Source organism: Plasmodium cynomolgi, chromosome 5, assembly GCF_000321355.1.
Source record: "Plasmodium cynomolgi strain B DNA, chromosome 5, whole genome shotgun sequence".
In the NCBI taxonomy this organism is placed as follows: Eukaryota; Apicomplexa; class Aconoidasida; order Haemosporida; family Plasmodiidae; genus Plasmodium; species Plasmodium cynomolgi.
The window spans coordinates 755,992-781,256 of record NC_020398.1 but is presented as its reverse complement, the minus strand read 5'-3'; the positions used below and the strand labels follow the sequence as shown (position 1 = coordinate 781,256).

Genomic DNA, 25,265 nt, shown 5'->3' with positions numbered 1-25,265 from the left:
TGAGTATATCTTGAACATTTCATGAACCTTTTTTTTTTTTTTTGGCGTGCTCTTCCCGCGCGCCCTATCTACGTGGAACCATCACAACCGCGAAGTAAAAGTATAATTTTATATATATGTATATATGTATACATATATATGGGGGTGCGCCGCCTGGCCCTACCAGTATAAAATCCTCCAAGTGGTAAATGGCCTCCAGCTGCGTGTACAGCGGCTGGCTTTCGTCGTACTTGCGCGGCCTGCGCGGGGCGGGGGGAAAAGGGGAAAAAAAGGAATGGGTGTATGGGTAGGCAAACACACAGATGCCGAGGCAGACGCAGCGTGTGTTGAACCGAACTGCAAGCACCACTTCGCGTCTCGCTTCTCTCAGTCATTACATCTCAAGCAAATTCACGAGCTGGGTAATTCCTCCCAATTTTAAGAATTCCTTCTTGTACTTCTTGTCTGCAGAAAAGGGAGTGAGGAGGAAATGGCCAACTTTGCAGTGGAGCAGCGACATGGTGGAGCACTGGTACGGGGGAGCACTGGTACGGGGGAGCACTGGTACGGGGGAGCACTGGTACGGGGAAGCACTGGCGCGGGGAAGCACTGGCGCGGGGAAGCACATCCGAAGAAACTCCCCTGCGGTGGAGTTGGCCTCTCGGTGGAAATATCTACACCCCCACGTGTTCAGTTGCACTCACCTAGAACGAAAACATTTCTACACGTCTGAGCGCAGGCCGCCTTCATGCCATCAATGTTTGACTTCATCCCGCTGATCAGGTAAGGCAGGGCGCCATTTTCAAACATCGTAATGCAGTTTTTCACATCTGCGGAGGGGGGAAGTATGAATTTGGAGAGTGAGAAACTAAGGGGGTGCGTACGTTCGTCGGCGTGGGAATTATCCCTGCTGCGCCTCGTATATGGGACTTCTTCATCGCCGCCTTTTATTTTTCGATCCCCAGGGGTTCGCGCTCTACACTATGTATGTATGTGTGTACGTATGTATATATATATATATGTTTTCTTTTTTTTTCCCGGCTTCTTACTGTCGACGGACAAAAAGGATAACGCCACGACGGCCGCGTGCACTCTGTCCAGTTCCTGTGTTGCAAAAAAGCGAAGCAGAGTGAAAGGAAAACGCCCAAAAAGTATCTTTTGTGTACTTAAAAGGACGCAGCTTTTTCGCCCCCTAAAAAGTTATTACGTGAGATTTTAGCAGATTTATAAAAACGGGTATTCCGTCGGCCTCACGAATGGCGTCTTTGTAATGGGGTTCATCTTGGAAGGAGAGGCGAAGAGGGGAAGATGAATAAATGAGGAGGAGAGTCAATCATACGAAGGGTCTCGAATGAGTCCAATCGGAACAACGTCCACGCGTGCTCAGCTCAAACTCATTATCACACACGTGCGCACAGATAATATATCCATTTGTAAGTAGAAAAAAGGGGACACTTTGTAAATGTATTTTTCTCATTTATTTCTCGTACTCTCTTTACTGGCCAATATGGCCAACTGCGTCGCGGACAGTGCGCCTATCGTTTTAGGGTCAGCCGCCCAGGGGTGCATTCTATCCTCTAATTTTTCAATCTGCAGGGGGGAGGAGAAAAATGTGTACTCAGATACGGGCGTACACATGCGAAATTGCGCAATACGTACACACATTTGTCCTTTCCCTTTTGGTATTGCCCTCACCTCGCATGTTGACGAACACAAATTCACGAACTCCTGCACGTCATTCTCGTCATATGCCTTGTCGAACCGTAGAATGTCATTACCTAAAAAATTAGCGATGTAGTTTTTTTGTTTTTTTGTTTGTTTCTTTTTTTTTTTATTATGCGTAAAGGAGAACAAATAATACGCCTACAGCGGGCTTTCACGTGAGGGAGTCCAAATAGAACAATTCTTGTAGACGAGCAACGCTCAAAAGGAAGATCTTACTTGTAAAGGATAACAATTTTCTTATTGTCTTTGACCCCTCTATTCCAAATTCTTGCAGTTTATTTTTGTAAAGCAGCTAAGGTGGGGGAAGCGCGGACGTGTGTGTGGATATGTGGATGGGTGTATATGCTCATGAATATGTGTTTGTGCTCACGTCTGTGCGCTTGTACTCACGTAGGTGCGCTTGTACTCACGTAGGTGCGCTTGTACTCACGTAGGTGCGCTTGTGCTCACGTAGGTGCGTTTGTGCTCACGTAGGTGCGTTTGTACTCACGTATGTGTGCTCTTGCACATTCGTGCGTACACCCCTGGTGAACGCGCTCTCAACACACTTGGGGGCAACCGTTCAAAGCGCTTTCATAAAATTTGAATTGAGCAATTTTATTTCTATTTTCCTTACATCTCTTCCTGCACAGCAATTATTTCCCATAATTTCTTTGGGGTTGTTAAAAAGTAAATTAATGTTTTAATTAAACCTAAAACATAATCACGTGTGCTGCTGCTACCTGACAATGGGTGTGTTTTTTTTTTTTTTTTTCCTTTTATTGAGTGTGTGTGGGGGAAGTGTCTATGTTCCCTTGGGTAATAAATTCACTTAAAAAAAAACTCGAATTAAAAAATTTATATCACATTTAATTATAATTTTATGAGTAAATTCATTCTTTAGGGGTAAACATAAGAACAGTGTATGTGTCAACTGTCAGTGCGTACATATATACGTAACATTTTTTTTCTTTTTTTTTTTTTTTTTTGCGGTTTGGTAACGCTCACTGTAGATGTTTAAACAACATCCCTATGTGTAACAGCAACTATTTTTTTTTCTTATTTTTGTGCTTTCCAAAGTCCCCAAATTAAATTAAGTAAAATTAGGCAAACTTGACGAACACTGCCCGCGCGAAGGATCTCTGTTTTGTTAATTTATTTTTGAACTATTAACACAGTGGCCAACTTTGCACACCCCCAACACTTTCTGTACTTTAGCCTTTTTCCTTTCGCAAAATTTTTTGCCATTGTCGTGCAACTCTTGCGCAATTTTTCGGCAGCTTTCCAACAGTTTTTTTCGGCAGTTTTTCAGCAGTTTTTCAGCAGTTTTTCGGCAGTTTTTCAGCAGTTTTTCGGCAAATTTTCGGCAGTTTTTAAGCAGTTGTTTTCAATTTTTTTCAACTTTTCCTACAAAAATTCCCGCAACCGTTCCCGCAGTTGACCCCGCAGTTGTGGGGGAACAACTGCGAAAACACTTTTTTCCGCGGGTGGGGTGCCACTCGCTTAACATGAATGTGCTCAGCGTACTCTTTTTCAAAGTACGCGGGTGTGCCACGCAGCAAATTAAGTTTGGCAAAATAATCTAATTTTGCGCTGTCGGGGAGGGCGCGCGCGAACCATTTGCACACTCTTATGCTCTCAACTGGAAACAAACAATTTTGGCGCAGCGCACGTGTGGTACATGTTCACATATATATATGCGAACTCGAACTTAGGAATGTGCGCGTATAAGCGCAAACGTAACTGTACATGGCCTAGCAACATTGTTTACACCTTTTTCCATTAACTTTTCGACTGGGAAATGCTTGCAAAGTACACGCAATTTGCTGCTTATTTATCATGCGCCAATATGTTCTTTTGAAAATGTTTCCTCCCCTTCCCCTTTTTTTTTGCTTATACAATGCTGTGCGGCATCAGTTTAGCAAATTTCCTCTTTTCCGTTCGTGGAAAAGTTCGCTAAAATGAGCGCTACGATGTGTACATATGAAGGTGCTCCTTTCCCAAGAATGGATCAATTTTCCAATTTCGCGCAAATATTTTGGTCAAGCGGAAAAGCAACTCTTTTTAGCTAGCCTGATGCCAATTTTTTTTTTTCTCACATTTAACCAGCCGTGTTAATGCTTTTTTTTTTTTTCCAAATAGCAATGTCAAGGGGAAACCCACGTCCCATTTGGTCATCTGGCCATCGGGTCATCTGATCATTCGACCCATTTGTGCACCCCCCCGTAGAATTAAACCTTAACTATGTTTCACAAAATATATAAAAATCCCGAGAAAAAGCAAAAGGACAGTGGAAAGCGTTAAATTGCTGCCCCTACCTTGAAAAAACCACGTCAAAGTTGTAGACATTATGAATGCGCCCAAACAGCGCAGAGGACAAAAAATAGACAATTCGAAGGAGCTAAAGTTGACCGCGTCGCGTAGCAAAAAATTAAGACGTAATAATGGTTAGCCAACATCGAATTTGCATAAAATGTATGAATGAAAAGGATTAAGCTATTTGTCCATCTCGAAGGAGTAGCTGAAATGTTGGCTGTTCAGGAAAAAATAACAAAATTGACACCTGACCGTAAAAAAAAAAAAAAAAATCTAGCTATTTTCAAAAAAAGCCACCAACCTGTGTGCACACATATAAAAGTATACACTTTAGCTATTTTTTTTTTTTTTTTAAGATTTAGGCTAAAAAAAAAAAAATTCACGTTCTATGCATAATTGCTTTGCTCTCAAGCGAGTTCCCCTTTTTAACGTCATAACAAAACTATTCTTAACGATTAAAAAGCTTTTTTAAACGTTTTCCTTTTTTTCACTCTCTCACCACGTATGAAAAAAGGACCCCTTTTAACGTAAGACACATTTATACTCATTTCATGGAGGGGAATCCAAACAAGGAGCGCCACGCAAAGACCATTTTGAATAAATACCCTTTTTAGTCTTTAAAGTGCGCACGTACATTTAAGGCGCAACAAAACTTCGCCGCATCGAAGGAGTGTTCTTCTGGTTGAAGCATGATATTGTCTCTCCCAGTGGGCCCCTCCCGTTTGCCTCCCCCGTTTTTTTCTCCAATTCGCTTTCATCATTCTCACCATGCGAACTGTCCTGTTGAGCGGCCCATTCATCCCTGAAATTAACGTCGGGTACAACGTGCAGGCGAATGGGGTCAGCATTAACTTCTTAAAAGACCCCTTTTGCTTCAGGGACAAGACGATGAAAATCGTAAATTCTAAACGGAGTGAAAGGGGTCCCAGTGAAGGGGCACTTCCAAATGGTGAAAATGAAGAAACAGTGAACCCTGTGATAAGCGTGGAAGCGACTGAATTGCAGGGACGCGTTTATCAGGGTGGACGAACAATTGGAGAAGGTGCGCCATATGAAGATGGCTTAGCATATGAGGATGACTTAACATATGAAGATGGCTTAGAATATGAGGATGACTTAGCATATGAGAATGGCTTAGCATATGAGAATGGCTTACCACGCAAGAGCTCTCGTTTCCCGCATGACGAATCTACCAACAAAACCGAGGAAGTGAAGAATGCCTCTCTCCATGACGACAAAATGAAGTATACTCTGAAAAGCGCAGAAAGGGCAAGGATCTTCGAAATGCCAAAGCTGGATATAAAAAAAAAATACACAGTCCAGACGAATTAATACACCTGCATAGATATAGCAGTTAAAAAATTAAACTACGTTTGTGGGGGGAGTGTCCCCTTTGATTGAAAAAATTGCCTTGTCTACAAGCAAACAAAGTGACCAATTGTCTAATGCGCACAGGTACACACGAGAGTGCGTGGACATAGCCGCGCTTAAAAAAAATGGGCGCCCATTTGGGAGGGTATCTCCGCGTTTAAGAAATGGCACAACAAATTTTCATACATGCTGTTAATACCGTTTTTTTTAGGAGAACAAAAAAAAAAAAAAAAAGAAGTGTACAGACAAACGAATAACGCGCCACGTTCGCGCTTTCCACACTTTGAACTCTCGTCAAAAAGGAAAGCAGCGTGGCAATTTAGGGGGAGTTAAAAATTGTTTTTTAATGGCTGAACAAAAAAAAGGGGAGTCACCTTCTCGCAAGGAAGCCACTATCTCGCGAGGAAGCCACCATCTCGCGAGGTAGTTCCCCCCCACCCATTTGCCCTTCCGAGGGACTCATCATTTTTGCCTTTTTCGAAATGCGCGCTGCGTGTGTGTTTACCCATATAAGAATACGCCTTTGCGCAGCCTTCACCTGCTAAACGGATAAGCAGATAAGAAGCTAAACATATAAACAGCTAAACAGCCAAACAGCTAAACAACCAAACAGCCAAACAGCTAAACAGCCAAACAGCTAAACAGCCAAACAGCTAAACGAATACGTGGTTGGGGAAATAGCTACCCTTTGCAAATCTGTCGATTCCCGAGGGGGTGGTCCCCGATCATGGCTCCATCGTATGCTTCGCTAAAAAGTCGGTTAACTTAAATGTCACTTCGTTGATTCTCTGCCGAAGGGGGAGTAGCGAATTTGTATCTTCCGTTGAGATGAACAGAGCATTTTCTTTAATATCTTTCGGTAGGTTAATTTCATCCCAGGTAGTTAAGTCCGCCTTTGTGACAACATCAATCCAAGGTCTGAAGGGAAACAACCCCCTGAGGTAGTAGCGAATGTCTACCTGTGATTTGATGGAGGAGAATTTATGGTCATCCTTTTTCAGAGGATCAAAAATGTACATAACTGCTGATGGAATATTTTTTAATGAGGAAAGAGAGAGTTTCTCCATAAGGTTTCTTTTCTCTTCAGGTCGATTAATTAATCCTGGAAGGTCCATAATTTGTGTTGTGAATACATCATTTTGGTTGGTAAAGGAATAGTGGCCTAAATTAAATTCCTTAGTGGTGAAATTATAATCAGCTACCTTAGACTTTGCATTGGTGATAGAATTGAGGACACTGCTTTTCCCTACATTTGTGCACCCTATGATGGAAATGGCTGGTTTGGTAATGTCTATATATTTAATTTTTCTAACACGTTTAATGTACGAGTTGTAAACATCTAGCCATTTCCTTCCTGACTGTAAGATGATGTTAAGATCTACGATAGCTTCGTTCAGTTTTGAGAAAATTTCTCTGCAAGTTTTTAGGTACTTCATTTGTCCTGCGTATGTTTTACCCGTGAGAGTTATTAATTTTCTAACTTGTAAAATGTTATTAAGGACGTCACTTAACGAGTTGGGTGCTTCTCCCTCTTTGTAGAAATTTGTTATTGCATTTTCATATAGGCTGTACTGAAATGGGTGTAGATATTTCTTTAGATTTTTGTGCACATTGTAGATGTTGTTCAATGGTCGGGAGAGCATCTTTGTGTATAGATCCACCTTAATGCAGCATTCTTTGCAGATTCTTTTTTTCGTGTGTTTTTCTTTATTTATATTGTTGTAAATGCTGGTAAGTTCTAGCTTGATTTTGTCCTTTTTGGTGCCCTTTTTCGTGCCTCTTTTGGAGCTGGCATTTTTGGACCCCCCTTCCTTATCCAAATCGACGTATGGTTCTGCATTCACAGTTCTTCTGTCCACGTTTTTAATTAAATATAGATTTCCCTTTTCTATAAACTTTAGGTACAGCAGTGCGTCTTTAATTACCTTTATGTTGTCCTTAAATTTGGGCAATTTCTGGAAGATGTTCGCGACGTATGTTTTGATGTGGGCCTTTTTTTCCCTCTCTTTGAATATGCTGCTGTAGTCTTGCGTCTCTTCGAACTTCATTCTTTGGATTCGGTTCGGGTCATCTTTGACTAGCAGGTTGTTGCTTTGTTCCTTCACAAGGTCGCTGCTGGGTTGGGGGGCCTCCCCAGTGCCGCTGTCCGCGACGTTGTCAGTGATGTTGTCCGCGATGTTGTCAGCGATGTTGTTGGCAGTGCTACTACTGACAGCCTCGCTGGACTGATGTGAGTCACCCCTACCAACACCTGACTCATTTTTATTCAATTTGAAGTGCTCATAAATGCGGGAAAAACCGTAAAATTTTACGCTCTCCACGGGGGTACTACTTTTTCCCGTTTTGTCGCTTTCTTTCTCGTTCGTCATGCGCAAGGGGGCGTTCCATTTTTTCTTCCCCCCGTTTATTCCTTTTACACATTTTACGCGTTTTTCCTTTTTGGAATTGTGAGAGAACGAAGGGGCGTACTCCTTAACATAAAGCAGAGCGTTTCTATCGATTCGGTTTTGTCTGACAAGGGAAAGAGCTACGTGGTAACAAATGGTTGCTGCTATTAGGATGGCCTTGCATACGATTATCATTTTTTTTTTCTTTTTAAAATTATTAAGCCTTTTTGCATTTTCTCACCAACGGTTTTTAATGCGATAAACTTTGTATTGGCCTCTGCCTCCCCTTTCTGTTCACTCGTCCCCATAGCAGTAGATCCGTGCGCACGTCCGAAAATTCATGTGTATGGGCACACCTCCCACATGCATATGCGTGTGCATTCACACACAGGAGTGTATATCACACGTTAAGGGAAAACCGGACGTTACATTATGCGGTCTTAACGCTCACCTTTTTAAAGCTCCCATTTTTTTTTTCGCCCCACCCTTTTCCCCGCTGATTTACAAAACTACACTGCCAAACTGCAGTGAGGGATGCACGTATATATACGTATAACTTGAGGGGAGGGAAAAAAAGAAAACATGATGGACGATTTTTCACTCGAGCGAAGAAATACATCTCCTTACGGCAGCAGTGAAAAGCATCTAATTAACTGCGCCCTTCACATGTGGTTCTTCATGCGTCGTGGTTTCGCCATTTGGAGATAGCCACGTGGAGAGAGCAATCGGGGGAGGTAAACTTGGGGATGGCAATTTGGAGATATCAATTTGGAGGTATCAATTTGGAGATATCAATTTGGAGGTATCAATTTGGAGATATCAATTTGGAGATATCAATTTGGAGGTATCAATTTGGAGGTATCAATTTGGAGATAGCAATTTAGGAAATGCCGCTTGCCAGTTGGGCCTGCTGGAAAAAGCGCATACCGTTGCGTACGTACACGCCAATTTTTCACGCAGATTTTTTTTTTTTTTTTTTTATTGCATTCATGTGATCTGAAAAATGGACCAACAATTTTGCATTCGCTTGAGTATTTTTTGTCGCGCGTCCGTTCGTTAATTAACTCATTTGTTCGTTCATTCGTTTGTTTTGTGTTTTTCTCCTTTTTCACGTTTTTCGCGTTTTTCGCTTTTTTCATCTTATTCATCTTTTTTCCTTTTTTTCCCCTTTTTTTTGCCTTTTTTTTTTTTTTTTTTGCGGCTTTCCCCTTTTGTCACCTCGCAAGGCACAATTGTGTGTAAAACAGAAACCTCCAATTGAACGTTTGGACGCCAAACTTAATTACAACTTTGAGGAGGCGGAACAAGCGGAGGGAAGCAATAAAATGGACCCTCAACTGTACTCACGTTTGAGGGATTAACGTGGTACATTAATACACTCGTGTGTTTGAACTATTTCCCTGACTGTGAGCCATCCTGGGGTGCGAAAATATTCCATTTGAGCGAGAAAAATTACATAAAATAATGCGAAGCAGGGCAACCTCGGGAAATAGACCAAACAGAGGGAACAGCCCGGAATAACCAGCAAACCGGCAAACCATAATAATTTTCCTTTTTCCGTTTTCCGTTTTTCGTTTTACGTTTTCCTCGCCCACTGCCCCCTTCCTGCGTCACCCAAACAGCATGGGAAACACCGTTCCGTATAACTGCTACGAGCGGTGGGGGAAGAGAACCCCGGATGGACCCCTCTTAAACTACGATCCGCAGACGGTAAGCAGGCGCACGCGCGATTTCGTGCATCCCCAATTGGTTCGTGTTACACGGAATGTTCCTACCAATTTTGTGTCCATTTTCCCCCTTTTTTTTTTTCGCTAGCCAAAAAATGGATCGCTAGCAACCTTGCTCGAAAACTTTAACTACGAATCGGCTGAAGAGACATACAACAGAAGTGCCAAAAAGGGCAACACACCAAACCAGGGTTACCAGGGGGGGGGAAACCCCAACAGCAACGTCAACATGAATAATAGAAGCTACAACAATAACTCAAACATTAACAGTAATGCGAACTATAACAACACAAATCACATAAATCCAAAGGTAGTAAGAAATGCGAGGAGGAGACCCACGTATTCACCAACGGCGAGGAAAATAAACTTGGAAACGGAAGAAGAGGAAGAGGAGGAGAAATTATCAACAGACAATTCAGATGAGCACATTTCAGCCAAAGATATAAAAGAGGAAAAAATAAAACAGTACAGAAAAACGTTAACAAAAGTTGTAAAAATAAAAACAGCAATTTTTCACGAAACTGTTAAAGTTACTTGCTCAAAGGATGGGAAGATGTTGGAGTGGTACAAGGGAAAGGCAGAAGGAGATGAGAAGAAAAAACCCATTGGGTCATTTTCTCTAAATAAAATAACTTCAGTACGAACCAAAGTAGACAACCTCAAGTCGCTAGAAATAGCAGTGAGTAGCGTTAATATAAGTACCTATTTGTTTATTTTCAAAACCCGAGAAGAGAGGGAAAGCTGGCAGAATAACTTAGAGTCGTTTAGGAAAATTATGAGCATGAAGTAGCGCACGCGGAGTGGCGCTCTCGGCTGTGCATAGAAGAGGGGGACCATCAAAGTGGAAACACTCTCAAAAGGGTAAATAAAGAAGTAGGCATAGCTAGCTAGATGGATAACTCCCCCGTCGTGCTCCCCCGAATTTGATTTTAACTCCTTTTTTCATTTTAATTAGCATAATTTTGCTTTCATGCAATACGCGGGAAAAAAAAAAAAAAGATGTGCGGTAAAGAGAAGAGGAAAAATTTGCGCAGAATCCTTCCATTCCATTTTTTTTTTTTTTTTTTTTGAATAAGCGTTTGCCTCGACACGGCACGACACCTTTAGTTTTCTTCATTTCGTTTTATGCCTTTTTCCTTTTTTTTGTTTCTAAGTCCGCGTAATTTTTTAGTCCCCGACACCCACACACCCGTCGGTGTTATTTCTCCGCGTTCCCCACGGCACGCAAATTTGCATGCACGTATGCACGTACGTATATGTGGATATATGTCGACATCCACACATTTAATCGACTCTCTCATAGTTTGCACGTCACCGTTTTCCCGCCCCCTTTTCCCAATTTCTGCATGAGGAGGGTTATAAAAATGCTAAAAAAGGAATCGCCACTGTATGATTGCATCCGTTTTTTTTTTTCTGAGCATCTATTTTGTAATTTAAATAAAAGGTGCTTTTCTTAAATTGCTAACAAAACACAAAGGAGAGTGCGTAAAAAATAGCAGCATCGCTTCTAACAGGTGGGTAATAACATAGGAACGTAAAGCAATTCTTTCCTTTTTTTTTCTCTCTCCTACATGTAAAGGTGGGTGCACACAGTTAAGCGGCATGTCTATTCTACATTACCGCGTATCTTACTGTGCGCTTATATTTTATTTTATTTATTTTTTTCTGCTCACCGGAAGGTAGGCAGCGTGTTCGGATTTACATCTTGAGTAGCGCAGGGAGGAGGGTCAATCTGGAAGCCTAGGCTCTGAGCGAAGGATGCCTAGCGAAAGAAGCTAACCGAAAGAAGCTAATCGAAAAATAACTTAATAAAAAAAACAGCGAGGGGATCGGTTCCCTTGTGCATATCCCACTTCCCATACCCAACCCATCAATCCTCTCACACTCTACGCATGTGCACATGTGCAGATGTACACACGAACTTATATCCCAATTAACATTATATAAGAAAATATATAGAGTGCAAATCTGCATGTGAAGGAAAACTGCATGAGGATATAATTCATCTCTGATAGATAAAAGGAACTCTGCAAAAATGACTCCCAATGATCTTGCGAGTGAATCAAGTGACGCTGACGGATGTTCCAAAACGAGGGAGTCCCAAAATGATGAAACTGAGAAAAAAAACATAGACAGTGCATCCAAAGGCAGTGAGGTGGAGGACAATTGTGAGCGCAGAGAAAAACGGGATAGAAGTTCATCTTGCGAGTCGTACAGTCCAGGTAAAGCGTACTGAGTTATTGCACACGCATCTTCGTTTGCATCTACCTACGTGCACATGTACACATATGTATGAGGCAAGTACCTCACGTATGGAAATATTAGCCACTCTCTTTTGTCATATAAATGAGCACACCTAACTTGTTGTCATGCTTCAATGATTCACCAGTTGTGTGTGTACCTACCTGTTTTTTTTTCTGTTGCGCCTTCTGTTAAATTTTATTTTGCCCCTTTCCTCCTTGAGTCTACATTCCCTTTTTCATCAAAAAAAAAAAAAAAAAAAATTAATTCCTGACCTGTTCAGAAAAAAAGAAGCTGTGTTGTTGTCACGAAAAAGGTACCTCCAAGTGCTCCAGCAAATCCGGAAAAAGTGGCTCAACGCCTAAGGTGAAGAATTCGGATACGCTAAGCACAGGTAGGAATGAAAATTTTACCCTTTTTGTGATCGCTATCGTGGACAGATGGTGTGCGCGTTTGTTCCCCCCCACGCCCACTTGTGCTCACACAGACGTACAAAAACCCATGTATTCCTCTGTACATGCAGCCTCCACAGGAATAAACGAATGTGCAAACAGCTCGGAGAACATAAATGAACCCTTTAAATTTTTTATCGGTGGTATTCCACAGAACATCTCAAATAAGGTAACAGGTGACCCCGTTTCGATAGGGCATGTCATGCTTGCTCTTCGCTTCGACAAAGTGTGCCACTGCGTCACTGTTTGTCCGTCTACTAAGTGGCTGCCTGTTACACCTCTCCCTCATGCGCACTTTCGCGGTGTAACTTTTCCCCCACTTCCTCGCAGTACCTAACAGAATACTTCGAAAAATACGGACCCGTGCAGAATGTGGTCATCGCACAAGACCACGAAACGAAGAGAAACAGGGGATTTGCGTTTGTTACAATGTCATCTCAAATAAATAAAGATAAAATCCTAATAGTATATAGAAATATAGAATAGTTCCTCAAATGAATAGGCGTAGATTACGCAGCGTGGCGACGTGTGTTCATGCAAGCACGGGCGGAAGTGTGCACATGCATATATGTATGTGTGTGTTTTATTTTATTTTATTATTTATTTTTTTTCTGTTCCCCTTTAGGACACGCATGAACTCAACGGGAAGAGAGTGGACGTTCGTGAGGAGAATAACACGATACCCTCAGACATCCAGCGTAAAATATTCGTAGGAGGACTGAACTACTACTGGACTAAGGACACTCTAGAGAGGTATGAACCGCGTTAAAGGATGGGGAGGGATAACCTCTTCAAAAATTGCACCTCGTTACGCGTAAACGATAAGAATGTGTACCTGCATAGCTACGCATGAACAAACGCACAGACGGGGGCATAAAGGGACGTATCCCCTGGACACCTTTTTATTTTTTTCCCTTTTATTTTTCTCTTTTTTTTTCACCCTTACGCAGCTACTTTTCCGCCTTCGGCGAAATCGATGTAGTTCAAATTGTGTTGGATTCTTCGGGCAGATCCCGATGTTTTGGCTTTGTGGTCTTTGCAAATGAATCGTCCGTGGCCAAAGTTCTGAAGCATAGGCGGCACAAAATTTACGTAAGAGCAGGAGAAAATATAATTCCCGGAGAGGACCAAATAAGGGCGCATGTGCTAAGCAGTCCCATTTCGTTTTTCGCCAGCCATTCTATCAAACCGCGTTTTCGTTTTCGTTTTCATTTTCGTTTTCATTTTCGTTTTCGTTTTCATTTTCGTTTTCGTTTTCATTTTCGTTTTCGTTTTCATTTTCGTTTTCATTTTCATTTTCGTTTCTGTTTCGAATCCCGTTTCCTTCTTAGGACAAGATGGTCGAGGTTAGAAAAGCGGAGCCCAAAAAGCCCAAGATGGCCATGAAACGGCAACACAGCAAAAGGTAAGCATGAAAATGAATAGTAGATTTTTCCCGCTCCCCTAGGGAGGACACGCGCAGTAAAAAGGGTAAACGTTTCGTGCTTGTACACACACGCGTGAATACGCTTGGAACACTGTCACTTACGCTCACTTCCTCCCCTGTACAGCCGTTCCAAGTTCGCGCACCCCCCCCCATTCATGACGCCCTTCCCCTGCAACAAAGAAACGATGGCACACTGGGCAAATTTTATGTACAACGCTTGTAGAATGCCCTTTTTATTTAATCACAGATTTCAAAACATGCCGGATTTTTATCCGAACTACGGCTTCTATCCCAACTCGATGGAAAACTCGCATCCGCCAGATTATAACAACTAGCTTCCGCGATGTTGTAACGTTGCTGTGATACTTGCGCAGTTATACTTTTTTTGCGCACCTTCAGTGATAATTGTAATGTCTCTTTAGTGGTTCCCTAATTTTACCGTTAATACCCATTGTGATGATAATTTTTTTTTTATTTTTTTTCCTCAAGAAAGGGAACCTATTAATATACATTGTTGGCGATGCATTGTTCTTTGCAAAGTGTCTTAATATTTTACATAAATGGCAAAAAAATGGTATTGTAAAAATGGCTAAAAAAAGGTGTAAATTTTTTCTTACTAACAAATGGGTGGACAAAAAATGGACGCGCGCAAGGGTGGTGTGCCGAAATGGACGCCTAGGCGCCAGGGGGAAACAAAAAATAAAACCAACTCAAACGCGCACTTAACGTACAAAATAGGCAGATCTCCTATTTCAAGTCTCCAAAAAGGTAGGAGCGAAAAATGTTTCACTTAACGCAAAAAAAGGATTTTATGTTTTTTTTACTTGGGTGGGAACTTGAAGACTTCTCTCTATCTGAACTAGGGCAGTTCATTTCTTCCTCCTCCTTAGAAGTGTTTTTCTTTTTTTTGTCATTTTTGGCCTGAAGGTCATTTTTTCTTTTAATATACCTTTTTTTTAGGTTTAAAAAATTAAAAAAAGAATTGATTCTCCTTTTTTTGTCTTTCGCTTTGTTCTCGTCACTTGGTGACGGATTTGCACTTTTTCGGCTTTTAAAGAACCCGTAAGAACGTGTACTCTTATACGTAGGGGATTCATTTTTGCTTTTTTTTAATTCGTTCCTTTTGGGCTTATTGCCCTGGTTGTCCCCAGGGTGAGAGCTGAGAGCATTATACTCGTGGTCACCAGCGCATTTGTCATCACTGTCACTATTCTCCCCATTACTCATGTCCTCATTAAGATTCCAATAACTCCCATCGTCCAGGTTGTAACCACTCTCGCCAGCAGCATCCGTGTTTGTAGGACCACCGCCTAAACTTTGCATTAATGATATGCCCCTCCTGCAGGCATCTACTTCCTCCCCTGATTTTTGCGAATTCAAGGAAACTATTCTGTCCGCAGAATAGCTTTTCTTGGATATATCACTTAACTTTTTTTGCGCAAAAAAAATACTTTTTGCGGAATATGCACAACTTTTCATTCGCAGAAACTCCTTCAGGTTCTCCTTGTGACTTTCATTCACTTTATTAGTAATGCTCGAATCTTCTTTATGCGAACATGTACTTCTGTATTTGCTTAATATAGACAATTTTTCCCCACTTTTGCTTTTGTAGATATAAGGTGAAGTCTTGCTCCTACTGTTCCAGTTAGAACGATTGCCAAATAATTTTTTGTTCAGACTTTCGGCTATCGATGCGTTGGATATGCTAAATCTTTTTGTTTTATCTACATCGTCCTTTTCCTCAGTCTCTTTCTTTTCTGGCGGGAGGAAGTTGACATTTTTTTTCACCACATTGTCGTTTTTCCTGTAAAGCATTAACTCGGCAATTTCTACGCGGGAAAATTGATGGAGAAAATGAACGAAAAAAAAAGTGCAAAAAAAAAAAAAAAAAAGCAGTTAAAATGAAGAAGAAAAAGGGATTTTATTTTTTTTTTTCGGGGCTCCGCGAAGCCTTGTCGAAATTTCCTTCACCTTGTATGCACGTATATGTGGATACATTTGTGTGCGTACATGGTAACGCACATGTAGGCGTGCCCATGCACCCGCTCAAAAGCGTGCATTCATGTGTATATACATATATTATGCGCAAAAAAAAAAAAAAAAAACGAGCTAAACGCAGTCTGGACCACGCATAAACTCTGTTTCGCATATGTGCATGGTAATTTTTTTCCTTTACTTAGTTGCTTTTCCCTTATGGATGCGTGGATCTTGGGGTTTTCCGCAATTGCCTTTTCTTTAGTAAACCCTGAAAAATCGTAAAAAGGTGTTTTTTTTTTTTTTTAGAAGGCGAGGATTCACAGTAGGCATTCAAAAGATGCCACGCAGCTGGCACAAGTACTGATAAGACAATAAAAGTACAGCGTTCGTGACTCTATGAAGACATCGAGAGGATGAAAGCCCGTCGTCCCTTTCTTTTGCAAGTAGGGGGGCGAGTTTATCGGGACAGCTCGTAGGCATATATGAAACATTTGCACAGCATGCGCAACGTATGCGTAACATGCTCGTAACATTCGAGTAGGAAACGTTTGTAGCTACGCGTTGTAACGCATTTTGCATACCCATGAAGGGGGATGTTTTAAATGACGCCTTCTTTGTGTAATTCATTTTCGTATGTGCGGTTTTACGCTTGCGTTTGGAATTCCTGTACTTGCTCAACATTTGTTAAAATTATTTATTTACTTGGGGGTATTTGGTGAAAGGGGTGAGGCACTATTGGCCTTATTTTGCTATTTATTTTTTTTGCAGGCAAAAAAAATAAATGCAAGATATGTAACGGAAAAAAGTGTGCAGTTACACAGATGGGGAACTGGTGTGGGGGAAATAAAATAAAAGAATTAAGCTTACGCAAAAGCACACGCATGTAGGAATTATTTGCACAATTTTAAAAGTTACGGTTGTGCATAAAATTTTCCGCTTTTTTTTCCGTGCAATATTTTAAAAAATGGAACTATTATGTTAACAAAAAAAATGTGAAGGAATAGACAAACATATTGTGAAACAACCTTATTTCTACAAATTGCGAAAAGGCAGGTGTCCTCTTTGTGTGGAGGCTTCCACTGTGCTGGGAACATGTGTCATGTGAAAGTTCAAATGTTTACATCTCAATATATGACATCAACGTCTTTTCTTTTTGAAAAGGTGAAAAACTCGGAAAGGGAATTTTCCTTTCAGACTTTCATTTTATGCGTGAATTTATTTCCAAATGTTGACCAAGGAGTTGTAAAGAAAAAAAAAAAAACTAATTTTTCTTCCATAAATGAGGGTCAACTTATGAGTGAAACAAATTATATTATGACGTACGTTTCTCCTTATTGCCAGTTCACAACGCAGAATGAGCATTTTTCCATTTTTTCAAAATTTTGGGTTAAAATGAAAGTAAATTTGTTCGCTATCTGATTTGATCCAATTTTGTCTGTTTTTTTTTTTTTTTGAACATGTCCAAGTGGCAGTTGTTAAGTAGATCAAACGCCGCGCAAAGCGCTTTTGACTTCCGGCATTCTGGTCCCAGACCTTCTTTTCCCTTTTTTTTTTTTAAAGACGCATTGCACACTGTTTTAAAATACTTATGATGGACTGAACTTTCAGAAAAGACTTGAAAAAAAATTTTCCTCCATTTTTAACATGTCAGTATAAAATTTTTCATTTCCTTCATTATGACTAGTAAGGTGTGAAACTACCACTTTTCCGACAACAAAATGGCCATTTTTTATTTTTTTGCACAGAGGCAGGAGTATGGGGAGGTGTCCCCCTTAAGCTAAATTCAGCATCACATATATAGCGGATTGTTTGTTTATAAATTTTATGACAATGTTGACGACGAGGCCTTACTTTTTCTGAACCCCTAACATGAAGTTCTTTCACCTTTCAACTAAGAGCAGGGGCACTCACAAAGGTGTTTTTTACTATTTTCAAAAGTAAAAAAAATTTTTTGAGGATTTTTTTTTTTTTTTTTTTACTTTATTTTTCATTTTAAAAATTTGGGATATTAATAAACCCAACGAAATGCTTAGTAGCCCATCTTGTCATTACCATTTTGTTACCATTTAGTTGGCCTTTTTTTTTTTTTGGGGTTCTTTTTCCACTCTTATGCTTTTCTAACACGAATAACATTTTTTAAAGCCTTCTTTTCCAAAATCTTACGAATGCGTAATAGATGAAGGTTGTCAAATCGCACGCATTCTTTTTCATAAAATGATAAAAAACTGTGCCTGGGGGGTGAAACTAAATAAAACACCACTAGATGAGCATTTTTAAGCGTACCATTTTTTAAAGATGACAAAACCAAGTGAAAAAAATGACAGCAGATTATTTAGGAAGTTGCTCCACGAGAAATTGACAAAGGTTGACCAAAATGGATTTTCACCATTTTCGCAATAACAGAACTGATTAGGAAAATGCAAATATATGCCTATCACGCAACGTACAAACACGCGTGTTTCAACTTTGAGTCCCTACTCATGCGTCTGTGCATACACATTCGACAAAGAAAAAACCTTTTTTATACGAACCCCAATTTTGTTTTTCTTCCACAGAACGAAATGGATGACGCTTTTTTTTATTGTAAGCAAGTGATAGGTAAGGGAGAAATATGCAGCTCTCTCAGAAAGTGGAAACGTGAGACCCCCACATATACATAAAAAATCATGTGCATATGTATATGTGCTCCTCGTTTTTATTCCCCTTTGGCAATATTTTTAACGACGTAGGCATCGCAGCGGGGATACTATCTGGAATTTTGCGCATTAAAGGCATTTGGGGATTTCTCTTTTTTTTCATTTTCCAGTTTCTCACTTCCTTCGCCTTGTACAACAAAAAAATAGATGAAAACCATTTTATGGACAATTATAGCATAGCAACGAGCAATGTATTTGTTGGGCTTTCTGCATTTCTGGTATGTGAAAAGGGGCACAAAAGTGTGCGCATGTCCACATGTGCACATATACATATTTACATATTTTTTTTTGTGCATATATTACGTATTCATTTCCTTGCATAAGCAGAATGCTGAATCTGCTGTTGGGGATAAAAACGCATCCCCCTTGTGCGGAATTGCAGATGAAGCAAACATTATATGGGTTTCATTTTTTATTTTTTTACCGAAGGTATCATGGATAACAATCAACACGTTGTTAATTTAAGCGAGTTGCATGAGTGAAGAAGTGAAAAGAAACGGAAATGCGAAGTGGCAAATAAATTTTTGCAACAAAGAAAAACAACACGCAAAAAGGAAAGAGCTTCATTAACATGTCGAACACAACTGGTAGATTTTACGAAAGCGTTTCATAGTAGCAAAATTGGGAACAATGTTACACCATCAAAATTATACTTTTTAAGCATATCGTTTAGCGTACACAAAGCAAGAGTATAGAACTACGTTTTTTGAGCGAACTGTCCAATTCAACATCTTCACATTTTCTTTGAATGGTGAATAAAATAATTCAGCTCAACACACTGCGGTTTCTTGTTCCCCCAAAGTAACATATCCCCTTTAACAATCTAGCAATTTTTTTTGTCACATTTTTAGCATAAATTTTAAAAGAAATGTAACTGATAGATTTTTACAAAATAAAGACAGTGAAGGCGTGCGTCTTTCATTTTAGCAAAAAGGATAATTTCACCTAGTGTACTCACAAATAATTTAACAAAGTGGTACAACACGATGTTACTTCGTTTCAACGCACAAACATTTTTAGTCATAACAAAATCGCTCTTTTAAATGTGAGCAATACAACTGTGATATCGCTTAAAGCGCCACGAATCGCATCTTAAAGTAGTTCATGAATACATTCACGTGTAAAGACAAAACATTTTAAGAAATACAGTAAAACTGCATTTTAAAGGATGCTATATGGTACGCGGTGTTGTAGATATGTTCGTAAGCTCCAGTTCATCGTGCTGAAAAGGCAAATTATTTTGTGCTCTCAGAAAAAAAAACAAACTGAGTATAATTAACATCTGCAGTTTTGCCAAGGAAAAACTACAATGTTTAACAATCTCTAAAAGATAAAAAGAAGGTGTTTAACATATTTAAGGCAACCGTTTGTTCTTTTCCACTCTTCATATTTGGAATTCGTACATCCCATTTGGTAAAATCTAGATAAAACAGAAGCTCTGTGATCACTCAAAAGAGATATAAACTTATAACGTACACGTAAACATGTGTATCCATCAAAAAGTTTATATGCATGACTACGCATCTTTATTCAACTTATGAGAAATATGCACGCACGAAGGATAATTTTTTTCGTATATACAGAATTTTTTTTGCGAGACGTTAACGAACGAATTTTTTCTCAAACATGTTATGAGAAGTGTCTCTCTCAACATATCAAAAAGGCTAATTTGAATTTTTTTTTTTTTAATAATAACGCAATAGTATTTACAATTTAATGATGAACTAAAAAATTAACACCTTTTCAAAGTACACCTCGTCGCATATTTACAAAAATTACACTGCATAAAATGTCAGAGTGAATGAAGCCTGCACGCACACGACAATTCAACCTGTTTGATGAAAACGTAAATTTATATTGCGTACATGTGAACATATTTTTGTCGCGTTCCATACCAGTTATATGCATGTGTATACTCAATTTCATATTTGCAAAAGACAACAATTCATGATAGTTCAATGAACTCCATTTGCACGTAATTTCCGAAACAGCCACGCGAAATTACTTCCATAGCTGGTAAAAGGAATTACTCACATTGTTAACAGGCAAATGGCTATTACTCGCTTACATATGTACGCAATTTTTTATATATACATAACCAAAACTTAAAAGATTCAACATTTTTGTTATTTTAACTTTTTTCTTTTCAAGCTGTCACCGAACACAATTATTACAGCTATCCCGCAAATAAGTGCGCTTCAAAATAAGCCAGAAAAGGGCAACACAATTGTCCAAAGCATTTTTAGTATTATTCATTGTTAAAAAATACAGAATTTCTGTTTAAGGAGTTGTGCTGTGTACCCATTTTTTCTTCAAAATATCATTTAATTTTTGACAACCACATTTATTTTTATGTATCTTTATAAAAGCCGTAGCGCTGTTAGGCCTTTTTCATTAAAATTAAAAATTTTACCTCTAGCTACCATAAATGAATAAGTACATTTTGTCCAAAGAAAGGGTAACATTAAAAGATACAAAAGTATACGTACACATATGCGTGTACCTTTTGTTATATTAGTACCCAAAATTACTTCATGCGCTGTCTACACTCACGCAAATTTTTACCTTTTTAATCTCGCCATTAAGAGGTCGGAAATAGAGTCCATATTTAACGAATTTGATAAGAACAAAAATGGATTAGATGGGAAGCAGTTAATATATTTACTAAAATCGATTGGCATATACCTGAACAAAGACGAATCCGCGGCTTTATTGGACGGTGAAGCAAACATTTCCTATATTTTTATTACCCCCATTTTGCTCTTTTTTTATGTATTTTTCTTAATTTGTAAGTATTTTTAATAGTTCATACTGTACATTATAATGTTTAACATTACATTAATGTTGCAATTTATTTTTGCTCTTACAAAATGTAGAATGCAGGATACACGGTAACCTAAATTTAAATAATTTCTACGCCATTATGCAAGAATTTTACTATGATGAAAATATTGGAAAATTGCTATTAACGTCACTGCAAGCTCATACAAGGGAAAGCGCTAAAACGATTACCATTGCGAAGCTAAAAAATTTGTTGATGACGTTGGGTAAGAGGCTACAAGTGTCTATTTGTGACCACATACATAAATGCGGTTTAATGCAGCTCCTTGGTTGCAAATGTGTTATGTCTTACATTTCCAATTAAAGAAAAAGGAAACAAAAAAAATTCATTCCAATACAGGTACCGGTGTGAGGCTGACAGAAGATGAAGTAGACGCCTTTTTAAATGTAGAATTCAACGCGAATAAAAACAAGGACATATCATTTGATGATTTTATATACAAGTAAACGGAAAAGCAAGTCCATTATATATGTATTCACATATCTATTTTACGTGCAATGTAGTTGTAACATTTCATTTAATCAAAACTGAATGCCTTTATTTAACAACTTAGGGTATTGAAAGAGTGAAACAAAGAAATAAATCAGAAGAAAGCGCCTCTTTTCACACCTTAATTTGTATATAACTGTTTTTTGGACTAAAATGATGAAAAATATCCCTAGAGGTAAATAAATGTAAAAAAGATTATATTCTACAAAATTAGTAAATATGTTGAATGCATTATGTATACCTTTTTATTTTCCTCCTTTTTAGAATTGTGAATCAAGCCAAAGGAACTAAATAAAATCTATTCAACAAATGAAAATAGACAACGTCCAATATACGCTTGTTTTAACATAATTTTTTTTAAAATTATATTAAGATGAATTCGTTTTCATAAAATTGGCACATATGCGTTTTGAAAATCCAATTTTATGATATATTTACATGTGTCTTTGTTTCTTTCTTTTAATGATGTTTATACATAAAATGCTATGTACTTCACATTTATCTTTATTTCCTCATAGTACAAATTTCTCAAACTAATAATAAGAATAACATTGTAATTTTTGTTTTATATCAACATATCAGTATAGTCTNTTTAAAAAATTGTAAACGCTTATTCTAGTTTTGATAGCATCAAATAAACATCTGAAACATGTTAATCTTTAGGGAGTGAAAATTTTCATTTCGTGTATTCAAGGATTTAAGTTATGTTTGTGATTATTTTTATCCTTCGCTTTCTCCTTTTTTACNTACTCATAAAAAAATTTTATTATGACACGTTTTAAAAATGTAATTATATAGGGAAACTCACGTGACGAATTTGTCTCCATAGGTTCCTTTCCATTTAAAAATCTTATATATGTATATTCTGTTATATAGAATATACGATTTTACCATTTGATATACGTGACACAACTTGTAAATTTTCTTTTTTAGCCCTGCATTCTTCATTGATATTTTATATTTTCTAAAAAGTACATTACGTAAAATTCTATCAATCACAAAATTTAAATGAAAAGGTACATTTTTAACAGGGGTTAATAAGTTAGCATTAGTATGTGGGTCTTAAGGCAAATAAATACATTATTAAAAGACGAAATAAAGTTATATCACCTATTTGCCACTTATATTTCAGTATTGTACACAGGTAATAATCAGTTCCTTCCCTAAATGCCGTGAAAAATGAAAGAATAGGACAAATATTCTTAATCATGCGAGCATACAAATGTGTCTTCAAACTTTGCAAATAAGCGAAAATGACATTTATGCAATTTATATTTGTAGTTGTTGCATTGGCAAAAAATTGTATATTGTATTTTCCTAATAATAATAGATTGTTTCGTTTAAATTTTACCCATAAATTTTTCTGTACACCCAACAATCTAAAAGTTTTACGTTCTTAATGAACAGCAAAAATATACTTAGCAAAAGAGCTCTCGTGTCTTACTCTTTTCTTTTTTCTTGTTGGGGAATATAACAATATCTTTCAAAGAAGGAATTTTGGTATATATGCACAGTGCTACATGTTTTTCTAACTCTACCTGTGATGAGCATTACAATTTTATACAAAAGATAATTATCACGATCTTATTAAGGTGGAATTAAATATAAAATTTTCAAGACTTAAACAGCTATTCATGCAATGGTATAACATAACAAAAGGTAATGTAAATTAAATAGACAATATTTTACGTAAATGAATTTTATAGAATATATATCATTCTTTAGAGCAAACAATGGATCTCGGTCCTGAACAAGTATATATTAACATTACAATTTAAACAAAAAGCAACGATAATCTTTGATTAATGCTCCAAGAAAATTTTCAGTTGGACTAATTTCCAAGACTTCCTTTAATGCTCGGAGAACTTGGCAAATGAATTCTATGTATAATGTTTTTTAATTCTACATTCATTTTTTTTACCTAATTCATAGTAGACAATGAATAAAAAATATGAATCAAAACAATTTTAACACAGACATTCCACTCTTAACTATTATACATTGGCCTCTGTGCAATTGTTGTTTCATAGTTTGCAGCTGTTAATTAAAAGCGTAATACATGTAGACAATTTTTTTACTCATGTCATTCTTGTGCGTTTATGCATGTTATAACTTTCATAGTTTCTTTTTTTGAGAAAGAACATTTTTACTTTTTTTTGAAGAATTCATATTTTAAAAGTAAATATGCTCATATGATGCTTACATGATTTGAGCGACAACTAAGATCTAAATAGGTGAATAAGGATTTTGCTAAATAGCAGGGGGGTGCAACTTAATTGAGTTCGCCTTATAGGAACGAATGTATCTTTTATGTTCATGTGCCTATTTTTGTTGTTTAGAGCAGTTTACATTATTTTTAAAGACCATTTCACAATGGAAAATATTTTTAAAAGATAGGGGGGGGTTACTTCTATATGAACAAAGAAAAACGTATTTTAACTTCCTACAGAAGACATGTTAACTTCTTAATAAATATAGACAAATTTAAAAATAGAAGGTTCATTAATTTTTCTTATTATAGTTATGTTTTGTTATTAGTCGAAGGGTCACATAAGGTAAGATAAATTTTATATGAGACTATACAAAAGCATAAATATGAAAACTTTAACACGCAACTTTTTGCGTTAGGAGTAATCCCAGTTGTATGAATGTGTCCTAAATATTTGTATAGTGCAAAACGTCTTTCTTTAAGTAACAATTTTACTAAATATACATTTTGTATAGAAAGCAATAACAAATGATGTCTTCAAATTATTCGTTTTTTTCCTTTTACATCTATTTCACATTCATATCAGTTTTTTATATTGAAAATTTTGTAACACATAAAAAAGCTTTAAAATGCTGTATCAAAATGTCCATTCTCCCAGTAAACTAATATGGGACATTTAACATGGAAATAAAAATGAAACTATATGCCCAGGCAGATTTTTTTCAAATTAAAATAAACTTTATTGCTTATTACACATTACATACGAAACGAACATGAAGCTTATTATTTAGTATAAATTTAACTTAATGCTTTTATGACTCTCATTGGAGTTACGAACAGGGTATAAACAAAATTATACATAAAATATTCATTATATCACAATATAAAAAGGTAATTAAATAATAAAAAACAGTATAGAAGTCAGCATTTAATAAACTCATAAATGATCGATATTTCACTTTGCAAATTTTAATAAACAAAATGTAATTCTTAAAGAGTTATATAAAGTAATATGCTAAAAAATATGTACCATTACTACTTTAATAAATAAAATTAATTAAATATAATTAAATTAAAATTATAACTTAATTAAAATAAATTAAAGAAAAAAATAATTTAATTATATATAATTTAAAGAAATAGAACAAATAAATTTGTTTATTTTCTTAATTTTTTTTTTAAAATAAGTCTTATTTATGTTATATTTTATATAATAAATAAATTAAATTAATTATAAATAATTAATTAATATATTTTAATTCCCGTATTTAATTTTTATTACCACATTAATTTTATTATAATAATATAAAGATATTTATTTTATATTAATTATTTAATAATGTTATTTAATTTAAAACTAAATTATTTAATTCTTGCTTATCCAATAAATTATTAATATTAATATAATTAGCTAAATAATAATATAATAAATGATTTATTAATATATTA

At 37.2% G+C, this 25,265-nt stretch overlaps 8 protein-coding genes across 8 annotated transcripts; 5 read left to right on the top strand and 3 right to left on the bottom strand.

Moving 5' to 3' along the window:
* Nucleotides 1–66: 66 nt before the first annotated feature.
* Nucleotides 67–1,757, bottom strand: PCYB_052800 (hypothetical protein; the record flags this gene model as incomplete). The annotated part of the gene is made up of 7 exons (XM_004221161.1): nucleotides 67–239; nucleotides 378–444; nucleotides 684–809; nucleotides 1,029–1,083; nucleotides 1,187–1,260; nucleotides 1,470–1,569; nucleotides 1,675–1,757. Coding segments are annotated over 7 exons (675 nt in total), but the record flags the coding sequence as incomplete, so codon positions are not given.
* Nucleotides 1,758–4,767: 3,010 nt separating this feature from the next.
* On the top strand, nucleotides 4,768–5,331 carry PCYB_052790 (hypothetical protein; the record flags this gene model as incomplete). Its single annotated transcript, XM_004221160.1, has 2 exons — nucleotides 4,768–4,896; nucleotides 5,020–5,331. 2 exons carry the CDS (start codon nucleotides 4,768–4,770, stop codon nucleotides 5,329–5,331), a joined length of 441 nt encoding a protein of 146 aa, XP_004221208.1.
* A 764-nt stretch (nucleotides 5,332–6,095) lies between these two features.
* Nucleotides 6,096–7,952, bottom strand: PCYB_052780 (GTP-binding protein; the record flags this gene model as incomplete). The annotated part of the gene is made up of 2 exons (XM_004221159.1): nucleotides 6,096–6,329; nucleotides 6,393–7,952. The coding sequence occupies 2 exons, from the start codon at nucleotides 7,950–7,952 to the stop codon at nucleotides 6,096–6,098; spliced, it is 1,794 nt and encodes a 597-aa protein (XP_004221207.1).
* A 1,428-nt stretch (nucleotides 7,953–9,380) lies between these two features.
* On the top strand, nucleotides 9,381–10,274 carry PCYB_052770 (hypothetical protein; the record flags this gene model as incomplete). Its single annotated transcript, XM_004221158.1, has 2 exons — nucleotides 9,381–9,467; nucleotides 9,573–10,274. 2 exons carry the CDS (start codon nucleotides 9,381–9,383, stop codon nucleotides 10,272–10,274), a joined length of 789 nt encoding a protein of 262 aa, XP_004221206.1.
* Nucleotides 10,275–11,442: 1,168 nt separating this feature from the next.
* Nucleotides 11,443–13,938, top strand: PCYB_052760 (RNA binding protein; the record flags this gene model as incomplete). The annotated part of the gene is made up of 8 exons (XM_004221157.1): nucleotides 11,443–11,706; nucleotides 12,009–12,119; nucleotides 12,258–12,346; nucleotides 12,508–12,642; nucleotides 12,803–12,930; nucleotides 13,128–13,269; nucleotides 13,509–13,582; nucleotides 13,851–13,938. The coding sequence occupies exons 1-8, from the start codon at nucleotides 11,520–11,522 to the stop codon at nucleotides 13,936–13,938; spliced, it is 954 nt and encodes a 317-aa protein (XP_004221205.1). The 5' UTR covers nucleotides 11,443–11,519.
* Nucleotides 13,939–14,389: 451 nt separating this feature from the next.
* PCYB_052750 (hypothetical protein) lies at nucleotides 14,390–16,261 on the bottom strand (the record flags this gene model as incomplete). The annotated part of the gene is made up of 3 exons (XM_004221156.1): nucleotides 14,390–15,432; nucleotides 15,780–15,848; nucleotides 16,162–16,261. 3 exons carry the CDS (start codon nucleotides 16,259–16,261, stop codon nucleotides 14,390–14,392), a joined length of 1,212 nt encoding a protein of 403 aa, XP_004221204.1.
* A 1,480-nt stretch (nucleotides 16,262–17,741) lies between these two features.
* Nucleotides 17,742–18,810, top strand: PCYB_052740 (hypothetical protein). Its single transcript, XM_004221155.1, has 4 exons — nucleotides 17,742–17,944; nucleotides 18,136–18,178; nucleotides 18,310–18,494; nucleotides 18,706–18,810. Exons 1-4 carry the CDS (start codon nucleotides 17,876–17,878, stop codon nucleotides 18,739–18,741), a joined length of 333 nt encoding a protein of 110 aa, XP_004221203.1. The 5' UTR covers nucleotides 17,742–17,875; the 3' UTR covers nucleotides 18,742–18,810.
* Nucleotides 18,811–20,704: 1,894 nt separating this feature from the next.
* Nucleotides 20,705–21,564, top strand: PCYB_052730 (centrin; the record flags this gene model as incomplete). Its single annotated transcript, XM_004221154.1, has 4 exons — nucleotides 20,705–20,734; nucleotides 20,863–20,995; nucleotides 21,153–21,337; nucleotides 21,424–21,564. 4 exons carry the CDS (start codon nucleotides 20,705–20,707, stop codon nucleotides 21,562–21,564), a joined length of 489 nt encoding a protein of 162 aa, XP_004221202.1.
* Nucleotides 21,565–25,265: the final 3,701 nt, after the last annotated feature.

Excerpts from the sequence above, each read along its gene's own strand:
- PCYB_052740 (XM_004221155.1), top strand. The coding sequence starts at position 17,876 with ATGACAAAACCAAGTGAAAAAAATGACAGCAGATTATTTAGGAAGTTG. Across the intron at positions 17,945-18,135 it reads TCCACGAGAAATTGACAAAG|AACGAAATGGATGACGCTTT; the intron begins GTTGACCAAAAT and ends TTTCTTCCACAG. Across the intron at positions 18,179-18,309 it reads TTATTGTAAGCAAGTGATAG|GCATCGCAGCGGGGATACTA; the intron begins GTAAGGGAGAAA and ends TTAACGACGTAG.